Raw genomic sequence first — 10,336 nt, 5'->3', positions numbered from 1 at the left:
TCCAGATCTCTCAGAAGTAAACATTGAAGAGAACACATGGGTTGGCAAGACAAAATCGTCACAGCTCGCGAAGTCACAAGTCACAACGTTCTCTCTCCGTGGATGCCGTACCCACACGTGCCTCTCTCCGTGCGGCCCAAAAAATATAGAGGTTTTTCCTGAATGCCATAAAAAAAAAGATGATGCCCGTCTCTGTGCTATTAAAAAATTCGAGCCTCCCTTTATGTCATCGTCGAACTTAATCGCGCCCTTCACACCATTCCGTCCGCTTTTGGTTCTAACGGTGGGTAACGGCACAGCCAAATGACTTAGTTGCCCTTAGACTATGAAGGGACACCATCAAGCACAGCGCCGGAGGCCCTCCCTTCGGCGACGGCGAGCTCGAAGTAGCACTCCAGCGCCTGCACCAGCATCAGGCTCTCCAGCGCCGCAACGCGCGCGGGCAACATGCCCGTCACGGCGCCGGCGCCACCCGCCGCTTCCCTCGGCGCGCCGGATCCCGTCCGCGCCGCGCCTGTCCTCCGCCGCTGCCGCCCGCGCCGACTCCGTGGCGAGCGCGAACATCGCCATCGCCCGCTCGGTCGCCAGCGACGTGTGCCACTGGCACGCCGCCGCGCCCGCGCCCGCCGTCCACCTGTGTCGTCTCCCCGCAGCCGCGTCGACGACGGCACTGCCCTGCTCACCGACACGGCGCCCTCCTCCTCGAGCTCAACCGCGTCCTACGTCCCGGCGGCTTCTTCGTCTGGTCCGCCACGCCCGTGTACCAGAAGCTCACCGAGGACGTCCAGATCTGGAAGGCCATGACCGCGCTCACCAAGTCCATGTGCTGGGAGCTCGTCACCATCAAGAAGGACCAGCTCAACGACATCGGCCACATGCTCGTCTGGTATGAGTAGCTCACAAAGTCCATGTGCTGGCAGCCTCTGATGTGCAGCGACGACGACGACGCCAACGCCGCATGGTACATCCGCCTCAACGCGTGTACGGCAAGCCAGCGCCGGAGGACTTCGCCGTGGACTACGACGGCACCTGTGTCGTCCCCCCGCCTCCGCGTCAACGACGGCACCGCCCTGCTCACCGCCGCGTCGAACCGCGGGCCGGCGACCGCCTCGATCTCCCGAAGGCCCGCCAGCTTCTGCTCGTCGCGCTCCCCGCGGAGGAGGCGGAGGCAGTCGTCGAACGCCGTGGTGGAATCCTGCAGGGATTGAATGCAGATGCGAGGTGAGAAGGCGATGAAACGGGCGGAAGTGACGGCCGCCTTTCCCCCGTGCGCACGGCCGTATTGCTGCGCCGGGCCGCCGCCGCGCCGCCGCACTCAATCGCCCCTCTCTCTCTCTCTGGCGCACTCGAAAGAAGATACTCATTTTTTCTGTCCGGGCCCACATGTCAGAGCTGTCAAATGGTTAAATCCAAACAGAACAGTGATATACATGAAGGTTCAAACATTTTAGTGGCACATAGACAGTTACATCTTTTTTTAATGGCACATAGGTAAAGAACTCCAAAACCCAACCCTTGTCTAGTGCAAGAGGCACACGCACGGCTTGTCCCTAGCACGGGGAGCTCCCCGCCTCCGCTTCAAAGGCTCCGGTCCCTCCCAAAGGTCCCGAACCCCGGGGAGTGCCTGAACAAAGCTCCAAGGAACCTTCGCCTTCAGGTCCCGTTTCCATCGTGCATCAGTCCATGGCCAGCAGAAGATCACAAATCTGCCATCAAAACACAAACAAGATCGACGTCTTACCAAAATTCCTGCAACCACCAAAGATATGCCAGAGTTTTGGTTCTTATTAATTAGTAGCAGATCAAGGGATAATGTTCAAACACTATTATCCCATATTTTAGGCCCCCTTTTGAGTCAAAGGGAATTCATATGAATTTTAGAGGATTTTTTTATATAGAAATTTTTCCTATATAGTCTTTTGAATCAAAGAAATAAATCTATGAAAATTCTATGGAATGTCTCTTCCCATATAAGTTTTCGAGGAAATTTAACATGTGGTAGAAACTTATGGAAAGAATCCTCTGAGTTTTCATCTTTTCTCAAATTCCTGTGTTTTTTCTGTGGCTTATTCAAATAGTCGTTCTTATGTTTTTCCTGTGTTTTGCAATCTTCTGTTTTACACTTGTATTTATGTTAGAATTTTACGTTTTTCCTTTTCCTTTATTTTTTTATTTACGTGATTCAAAAAGGCCCTTAATGCAACAACCAAAATATATATGACAAAGTTTTGGTTAGCAGCTAAAACACAGCTCTCCCATATCATATCTTAGTGACGAATCTCAATGCAACTTCTGCCTTGCCAAACAAAATCTGATAACATCGATCGCTGGCTCGAATGAAGCCAATTAGCCAAACCGGCCCGCTCTTCTGATCCACATCCCGTCGAACGGCGAGCGAGCGCTGGCCAATGGCCACAGCTTGTCGTGCGAGACGCCACCGACGACACCGCATGGATTACGACGCATTCGTCGCGGCTCTGAATTACCAGACCTGGCACGGTTGATGCTCGCTGGAAAGGGATTTCTCCTGAAGTGTTTAGTTTAGTTTACAGCTGCACGTGCTGATTCGGTTTGTTGCTATCCTCTTGATGGGGAACTGATCAACTGACGATGAATTTGCTAAAGCAAGCGCACTTCAAGATGTCACAAGAAAGGGGGAAAATCAGGTGTGAATCACGGCTCCACCTGTTATTTACTGGAGATTGAGATACCGGCCGGCGGCCGTTGCTCAGGCGAGAAGGAAGACGTCAAACCGTTAAGGGCTCATTTGAATCGTACGAATGAAAGAAATAACCAAATAGAAAAACCCACGATCCTACTCCCTCCGTTCTATAATATAAGAGATTTTGAGTTGTTGCTTGTAACGTTTGATCACTCGTCTTATTCAATTTTTTTTGAAATTATTAATTATTTTATTTATGACTTACTTTATTATCTACAATATTTTAAGCATAACTTTTCATTTTTTATATTTGTAAAAAAAATTTGAATAAGACGAGTGGTCAAACGTTGTAAGGAAAAACTTAAAATCTCTTATATTATGGGACGGAGGGAGTACAAAGCAGAAAAAATCGTAAAAAAGATCTTTTGATTCAAAAGGTCCTGAGCGTCAGGTAAGAAGAAGACAAGCCTGAACGTATGGTAGAGGTGACACGACACGATCAACAGCCGGCAACCTGAAGTTCTGAGGTCTGAACACAATAGTTCGAGCAGAGTAAAAAAAAGCTCCAAAATCCCCAAATCCAACGCCATCGTAGCAACCCACGCTACTACTCCGGAGCAGCGACCAACACCAACTACCTCGCGTCGCGGCGGCCGCAGAGGATGGCGCCGCCGCTCTATCTCCTCCTCCTCCTCCCGCTCCTCGCCTGCGCCGACGAGGTCCCTGACCGCTACGCCGTCCTCCGCGCCCCGCAGGGCCCGGGTGCCAGCGCGGCGGCCAAGGAGTACCTCGACCCGACCTTCCCGCTCCCCGCGCCCCCGCCGGCGGCGCCGTCCTGCACCGTGCCGGTCCTCTCCTACTCCTTCGGCGACACCTACGGCGCCGCGCCGGCCAAGGCCTCGTACGCGCCCCCCGCCGGGTGCCCCGCGCCCTGGTCCCTCGTCGTGCTCACCTTCTCCGCCTCCTGCGCCGGCGACCAGTACGACCGCGTCGCCGCCGTCTGGCTCGACGGCGCCGAGCTCCTCCGGACCACCACCGCGGAGCCGACCCCCGAGGGCGTCCGCTGGACCGTCCGCAAGGATGTCACCCGCTACTCCGCGCTCCTCCGCTCCCCGCCCGGCGGCGTCCTCTCCGTCATGCTCGAGAACGTCGTCAACGACAAGTACACCGGGGTGTACAGCGTCAACGTCTCGCTGGAGTTCCATGGAACTCCGCCGTACCTCTCCGACGCGGCATCATCCTCCCCTGCTGGCGTCGCAAGCAACGATCCCAAGGAACCTATGCTGCCGGAGTCATACTTCCAGCCGGCGGATCTCATCGTCCCGATCTCGGATGTCGCCGGCAACGGCAAGGGCGGGTTCTGGTTCCGCATCCAGAACGCGTCGGACTCGCACTCCAGGCTCGTAACCATTCCGTCGAGCACCTACCGTGCGGTGCTCGAGGTGTTCGTGTCCCCTCACTCCAACGACGAGTACTGGTACTCCAACCCGCCGGACATCTACATCAGGGAGAACAACCTCACCACGCGGAGGGGCAACGCGGCGTACCGCGAGGTCGTCGTCAGCGTGGACCACCGCTTCGTCGGCTCGTTCGTGCCGTTCCCGGTCATCTACACGGGCGGCATCAACCCGCTCTTCTGGCAGCCGGTGGCCGCGCTCGGCGCGTTCGACCTGCCCACCTACGACGTCGAGCTCACCCCATTCCTCGGCCTCCTGGTCGACAGCAACGCCCACGAGATCGGCCTCAGCGTGTTCGACGGCATCGCCGAGTGGCTCGTCGACGCCAACCTGCACCTCTGGCTGGACCCCAGCACGTCGGACGTGCACGCCGCGCTCGGCGCGTACCAGACGCCGCGCCTGAAAATCTCACGCCACTACTCGACGCGGCTGCTCGAGGGCAGGTTCAAGATCAAGGCCAAGAGGAAGTCCTCCTTCAGCGGCTGGGTCAAGTCCTCGTTCGGCAACTTCACCACGGAGGTGGAGGCGGAGCTGAAGGCGACCAGCCTGGTGGAGTTCACCGGCGACGGCCGGAACAAGACCGTGTCGCTGGAGGCGAAGCAGGAGACGAAGACGCTGATCCGGGCGGGCGACACGCGGAAGGTGATCGGCAGGGTGGAGAGGGAGGCCAAGTACCCGCTGTCGCTCTTCGCGGAGACCGAGGACGGCGAGAACGGCACGTCCGTCGTCACGGTGAGCCTCACCCACGGCCTCAGCGTGGAGACGGAGGTCGAGACGAAGGCCCTCGAGAGCAAGGAGAAGCTCGATGACGCGCAGGCCGCGCAAGGGTGGATGGTGCTCCTGGACCACGACGTGCTCAACGGGTCGGTGACGACGACCCAGGCGTACCGGTTCAGCGACGACGAGCGGGAGTACGAGCGGGCGATCGACGTCGTGGACGGCGCCGTGCTCAGCGACAACGTCACCGAGAGCTTCAGCGCCCTGGCCGCCGCAGCGGCGGACGCTCGCCGCCGCCGGTTCCACGCCGGCATTGCTGCGTTGTAAGGCTACCTTGGATTGCCGTGGGAGTTGAGCTGTTTCGTGTCATCGATGGCTACGGAATCCAGGTGAAATTCGTCAGTTCGAAGAATTCTTATGTGCAGGATTCGTTTCCGACCGCATCGACGTGACCAAGACTATTGCTTTTCTTCAGAGGTAAATTGTGCACTGTAATTTGTATTTAGCGTATAGTTTCTGTAATCTGTATTATGTATGCAATTTTGTCGGTGTGAATCGTCGTTTCTGCTTTTGCAGTTCAAATTTTGGTTGTGTTTGTCTTAATAAAAACGAAATAAAGCTGGAAATTGCAGATTACTACTAGTACGTTGTGTGTACAGTAATACTGATATGCCATTGTAGTAAAAGAGTCAAGAAGCTGGCAGAAGAGTCCCCCGCCAAAAAAAGAAAAGAAAAAAAAACGTGACAGAGTCCCGATCCTCGCCGCTCCATCAGGCGGAGAAGAGACCCAAACCCTGTCCAGCCGCCGTCCGATCCCGAATCCTGACCAGATCCAACGGCCGATTCGTCTCCTCCACCTATCTTTAACCAGGTCACCTGTCCCCTCGGGACCCGGCACGGCGAGCGCTCCCAAGCGCGAGCTGGAAACGAACCCGGGCGTAACGAAATCGCCCCCGATAAAATCCCCCGCGGCGCACGGTGTACGACTCGTTCGATCGATCGTTCGTTCCCCCCAGAAAAAAGACCTTCGAAACCCTCCCAAACCCTCTCGAGTCTCGACCTTCTCGCGCCGGTCGCCGCTGCTGCTCCTCGATCGATGTCGTCGTCGTCTTCTTCCCGGAGGCAGCCGCCCTCCGCGGCCGCCTCGTCCAGCACCGCCGGTTCGTCTTCGTCGGCCAAGGTTGCTACTGCTCTGATTTTTCTCTCTCTCCGATGGTGCTTGGGCTTGGGGGGCGATTCGGTTTGGTTTGGTTTTGCACTGCGTGATTGGTGATCGTGACGTGCCGCTGGCTTGTTGTTGTGGTTGCAGGGGGAGGGGAAGGTGAGCACGGGGGATGATCTCCTGGACGCCCTCCTCGAGGTGTTCCCGCAGGTGAGTTTTTCGGTGCTCGAAACAAACTTACCCACCTCGATTAGACGTCCTTCACGATCGATCTTCGTGGTTCCAAAAGGACGCTGTTAACTTGGTCGTTTTATTTGATTTTTGTTTTCTTCAATGTTAGGCAAAAACATCACGATCGTTTCACTACTTTGTTTGTTTGAATCTAGGCCAAATTTAAGTTTTAGAACAAGGACTAGAAGGCAGTGCGCAGGTGTGGCATCGCTGGTTTTGTGCGGTTAGTTTAAGGATTCGTCAATCCAGCAATGCCTGTGTTGACAGAGTAATAACCTAGATTGAGGTGATGCGATATTCTTAGCGAAGAAGATACGGGTTGACTTTGTTTTTTTCCCTAAACAACACCACCTTTGTTTTCCTATCGCATTAAAAAAATTATATTTTTTTGTCTCCTTGGACCACTGCGCGATTTGTTTATCAACCACTTTCGCTTAATTGTATTCTCTGCACAGCAAAAAGCTCATCTCTTTTAAAACAGAGAAGATGTATGCTTGGTTGTTCAGATGCATGGATGTGATTCACACTATCATGCTGCATGTGTGCTTTCGTGTGAATAATCATAAATAATAATTTAAGCATTCAATTGTAGTACTATCTATCTTTTTTTTTTGCTGACAATTTGTAGATTTCTAGGGGAAAAAAAATCTCTGTTTGGAGATGTGTCGTGTGCACTTTGCCTGTTATTAGAAGTACTACCAGGATTAAATCTACAATTGTTTTTTACAGTTTACTTGTATGAAATTAGAAACTATATGCCTTTCATTTAGTCAAAACTCTTCCTACTAACTAATACCCTATTTTCATCTATGCAGTTGAATTTCTTAACACTGGTAGAAGTTTGCATGGAATATAAGAATGATATAGATGGTGCTGCGGATTATATTATCCATAATGTCCTTCCAAGTATCCCGGACAACAATGATGCACATGCAAACGAAGGTGCTCATATGAAAAGTAAACTTTGATTTTGCATTTTGAAGTTTTTCTAGTTAGTACTCCCTGGCACCTGTTTATACGCATACTAATCGCAAAATTTGTGCTATAACTTTTTATGTGTTATATATTAACTATATTTATGTTTTTTCTCTTCTCAAAAGTCAAAACATGTGTTTTAGTTTGCCTGCTTGTTGATACATTGAAAGTATGTTTTTGAGTAAACATGTCATTGTAAATTACTGCATGTGCTTGTGGGAGTGATCATAGCTTAAGTATCTTTGAATTTCCTTCTGCTAAATACTCATAGTTATATCACCCCTTCTTGTTTCCTTTTATACTCTTTTTTTTATTGATAAAATCGGTTCCCAGCAATAACATGTGTTTAATAATAAATACTTTTTAGGGCCTGCTTCGGTGGATAATGATGCAGATTCAGTGCAGTCTTACTTAGCGAACAAATACACAGCTGAGCAGGAGGAGGAGGAAGAGGAAGAGGAAGAGGAAGAAGAAGAGGAAGAAGAGGAGGAGGAAGATGAAGATGATGATGAGGAGGAGGAAGATGAAGATGATGAGGAGGAAGATGAAGATGACGAGGAGGAGGATAGACTTATGGAAGAAAATTCTGATTGTTTGGTTGCTATTGATCTGAATTCAAAACCTGGAACTTCAGCTTTTGATGATGATTTGGTAACCCATGACGATGGATTACCTGCTATGAACATACAGTCAAGCTACCCTGTTAGACTTGAGTTGCTTGACAATGCAATTGCTGATGAAATTGACAAGAAGGTAAACCAATTTCCTTTCTTCTTTTCATTACGAAGCAACACGATTTATCATATATCATGTGAAAATAGTATCCAAATAATAGTAGTACTGGCATTGTGACAATATGTTGCGTTTCCAATTACTTTACCTATTTGTCTTATTAATTAATTGATTTATGATGCAGGTTACTTTGATGTCAAACGTAACAGCGATAAACCAAATGCTAGAGGACATAAAGTTAAAAGAAGAAAAAACAAAACAAGCTGTGTTGGAAGCAACTCAAGCTGGCAATGATATTTTTGTGAAGGTGGAGGAGTTAAAAGAGATGACAATGCTCTCAACAGAAGAGAACAACAAAGTTGTACATATAACACTGGGAGTTTTATTTTCATACTTTTCTTTGTCTTACCAACTGAAACAATAGGACTGAATAGGACTGCTTAATGGAATATGTAGGTTGCAGGGGAGGTTTTCGCTGAGCAATCTATTCTAGCATCAGAAGCACATGGGCTTCAAGCTCGGTTGTCTAACATTTCTGAAGAAAGGAACAACTGTGCCTTAATTATTGACGAGGTAAATTCGAATCGTCCTGTGATTTGTAGGAATGTAAATGTTTTAGTATGTTCTTATTAATGGTAAATCAACCAACAGAAAGCATTGTTTCTATAAAGAGAACAGCTTTTAGAAAGTTGTTACCATTCATCTCCTCTCACCCTAAGACATTTTTTTAAAAAACAATAGATCTTGGCTGTATATATATTAAGTAGAATGAGGAGCACTCCATAAGAAACTGAAACAGTTCAGAAAATCAGGAAAAATATGTACCTAGTAGAAGAGAAGAAAATGACATTTCATGTCCTGGATCAATGTTCTTATTTTTGAACCATTGGATTATCTAAGTGGGTGATAATTATAGTATCTTGCTGAACTTCTTTAATATAGATTTTAATACACCTTGTTTGTGTGTTATGTAGATGCGCTATACTCTTCAAAACAGATTTGCTGAAGCTGAAGTGGAGACTGTAGCAGCTGAGAAGAAGAAGGTTGAAAGGGAAACATTGGCTGAGAAAATGTTGAATGAACAAGAACTCATACTTGATGCTACAAAGGAAAGATCCAAGATGCTGGAACAGCAAGTGCGGGAGAATGCAAAGGTAACGACAAGTTGTGTACATGAAAGATGGATATCAAGTGCAATATTTTGGATTCATGTTTTAGCAAACAACTAACTTGCATAATATGATGCAGCTGAGGGAGTTACTAATGGACCGAGGCCAAATTGTGGATGCATTGCAGTAAGTTTTATGGCAAGTTTAATACATTTTTTTTGTTAGACGTGCACATCTCATACTCCACCTTGTATGTTTTAGGGGGGAAATGCTGGGAATCTTCGATAAAATTTCACAACTTCAACTCAGGGTTGATAAGCAACTTCCTGAACCCCTGCTATCAAGCATGTCCTCCTCAGTCAACTCAGCTGATAACATTGCACAGCTCCAGTGCAGAGTTGATGACCCACAGCATTCTGTTGATGATTCATTGCAACTAGCTTCACCTAGATTGTCCAGCTCATTCAAATCAACAGATAGCACTGCGCAAGCCCATTGTAGAGTTGATGAGCCACAAATTTCTGTTGATGAATCGCTGCTTCCTGTTGACGAGTGTGAGCAGCTGAAACTGATTTTACCAAGGTTATCTAGCTCAGTCATGTCTGCACAATCCCAATATAGAGTTGATGAACCGCTACTTCCTGTTGATGAGGTGTTGCAACTAGCTTCATCAAGCTTATCCAGTTCGCTCAAATCAGGAGATAACATCGCTCAACTTTTGGGAGTACTTGATGTGCATTTACCTGTTGATGAGTTACTGCAACTACCTTCATTGATCTTATCTAGCTCAGTGAAATCATCAGACAGCATTGCGCAGTTCCAACAAAAGGCTGATGCTGATGAGATGCTGCAATCATCTAGCTTAGCCAGCTCAGAGAAACCAGCAACTTTCAAGAATTGGTCATCTGCTTCAGACACCATTACACAGTTCCAGCAAAGGGCTAATGCTGATGAGTCGCTGCCGCTTCCTTCATCTAGCTTGGCCAGCTCAGAGAAACCAGCAACATTCAAGAGTACTTGGTCATCTGCTGCAGAATCAAATTCAGTTTTCAGTGGTGATGAAGAGATTGATGATGCTTCCTTCCATGACAGTATTGATTTGGATGATAGCTGGGATTTAGTTGACGATGAAGCCATCTATATGTGTGCTAACTAGCCGTATGAATACTACACATATGGTGCTGAATTCGTGAATGGCGTGTTTTATAAGAAGTAAAACCAAATCTAGGATCTTGCTATGAACTTGGTCCTTCTTATTATTTGAATTCGCAAATCTGCTTACCTGTTTAAA

At 48.9% G+C, this 10,336-nt stretch overlaps 2 protein-coding genes across 6 annotated transcripts; both read left to right on the top strand.

Annotated features, from left to right (window-relative positions):
• Positions 1-3,247: 3,247 nt before the first annotated feature.
• Positions 3,248-5,478, top strand: LOC4338700 (peptide-N4-(N-acetyl-beta-glucosaminyl)asparagine amidase A). The gene has a single exon (XM_015784574.3). It carries the CDS (start codon positions 3,325-3,327, stop codon positions 5,161-5,163), a length of 1,839 nt encoding a protein of 612 aa, XP_015640060.1. The 5' UTR covers positions 3,248-3,324; the 3' UTR covers positions 5,164-5,478.
• LOC4338699 (uncharacterized) lies at positions 5,172-10,336 on the top strand. Of its 5 annotated transcripts, none has more exons than XM_066310521.1 (9): positions 5,172-5,313; positions 6,146-6,208; positions 7,045-7,186; positions 7,572-7,957; positions 8,121-8,294; positions 8,393-8,509; positions 8,911-9,090; positions 9,185-9,231; positions 9,307-10,336. In XM_066310521.1, exons 1-9 carry the CDS (start codon positions 5,254-5,256, stop codon positions 10,199-10,201), a joined length of 2,064 nt encoding a protein of 687 aa, XP_066166618.1. In that variant the 5' UTR covers positions 5,172-5,253; the 3' UTR covers positions 10,202-10,336. The 5 variants fall into 5 exon arrangements, with proteins under 5 accessions (XP_066166618.1, XP_066166620.1, XP_066166619.1 ...); XM_015784571.3 differs by lacking the exon at positions 5,172-5,313 and adding an exon at positions 5,826-6,016 and having other exon boundaries at positions 7,045-7,171; XM_026025566.2 differs by lacking the exon at positions 5,172-5,313 and adding an exon at positions 5,826-6,016.

This window comes from Oryza sativa, chromosome 5 (assembly GCF_034140825.1).
Source record: "Oryza sativa Japonica Group chromosome 5, ASM3414082v1".
Taxonomy (NCBI): Eukaryota; Viridiplantae; Streptophyta; class Magnoliopsida; order Poales; family Poaceae; genus Oryza; species Oryza sativa.
Note: the sequence above shows the minus strand (reverse complement) of the source record. Positions and strands in the feature narration are given on the sequence as shown.

Coding starts and splice junctions, on each gene's coding strand:
- LOC4338700 (XM_015784574.3), top strand. CDS start 3,325: ATGGCGCCGCCGCTCTATCTCCTCCTCCTCCTCCCGCTCCTCGCCTGC.
- LOC4338699 (XM_026025566.2), top strand. CDS start 5,933: ATGTCGTCGTCGTCTTCTTCCCGGAGGCAGCCGCCCTCCGCGGCCGCC. Junction 6,017..6,145: donor GTTCGTCTTCGTCGGCCAAG/GTTGCTACTGCT, acceptor TTGTGGTTGCAG/GGGGAGGGGAAGGTGAGCAC. Junction 9,091..9,184: donor AAGTGCGGGAGAATGCAAAG/GTAACGACAAGT, acceptor AATATGATGCAG/CTGAGGGAGTTACTAATGGA.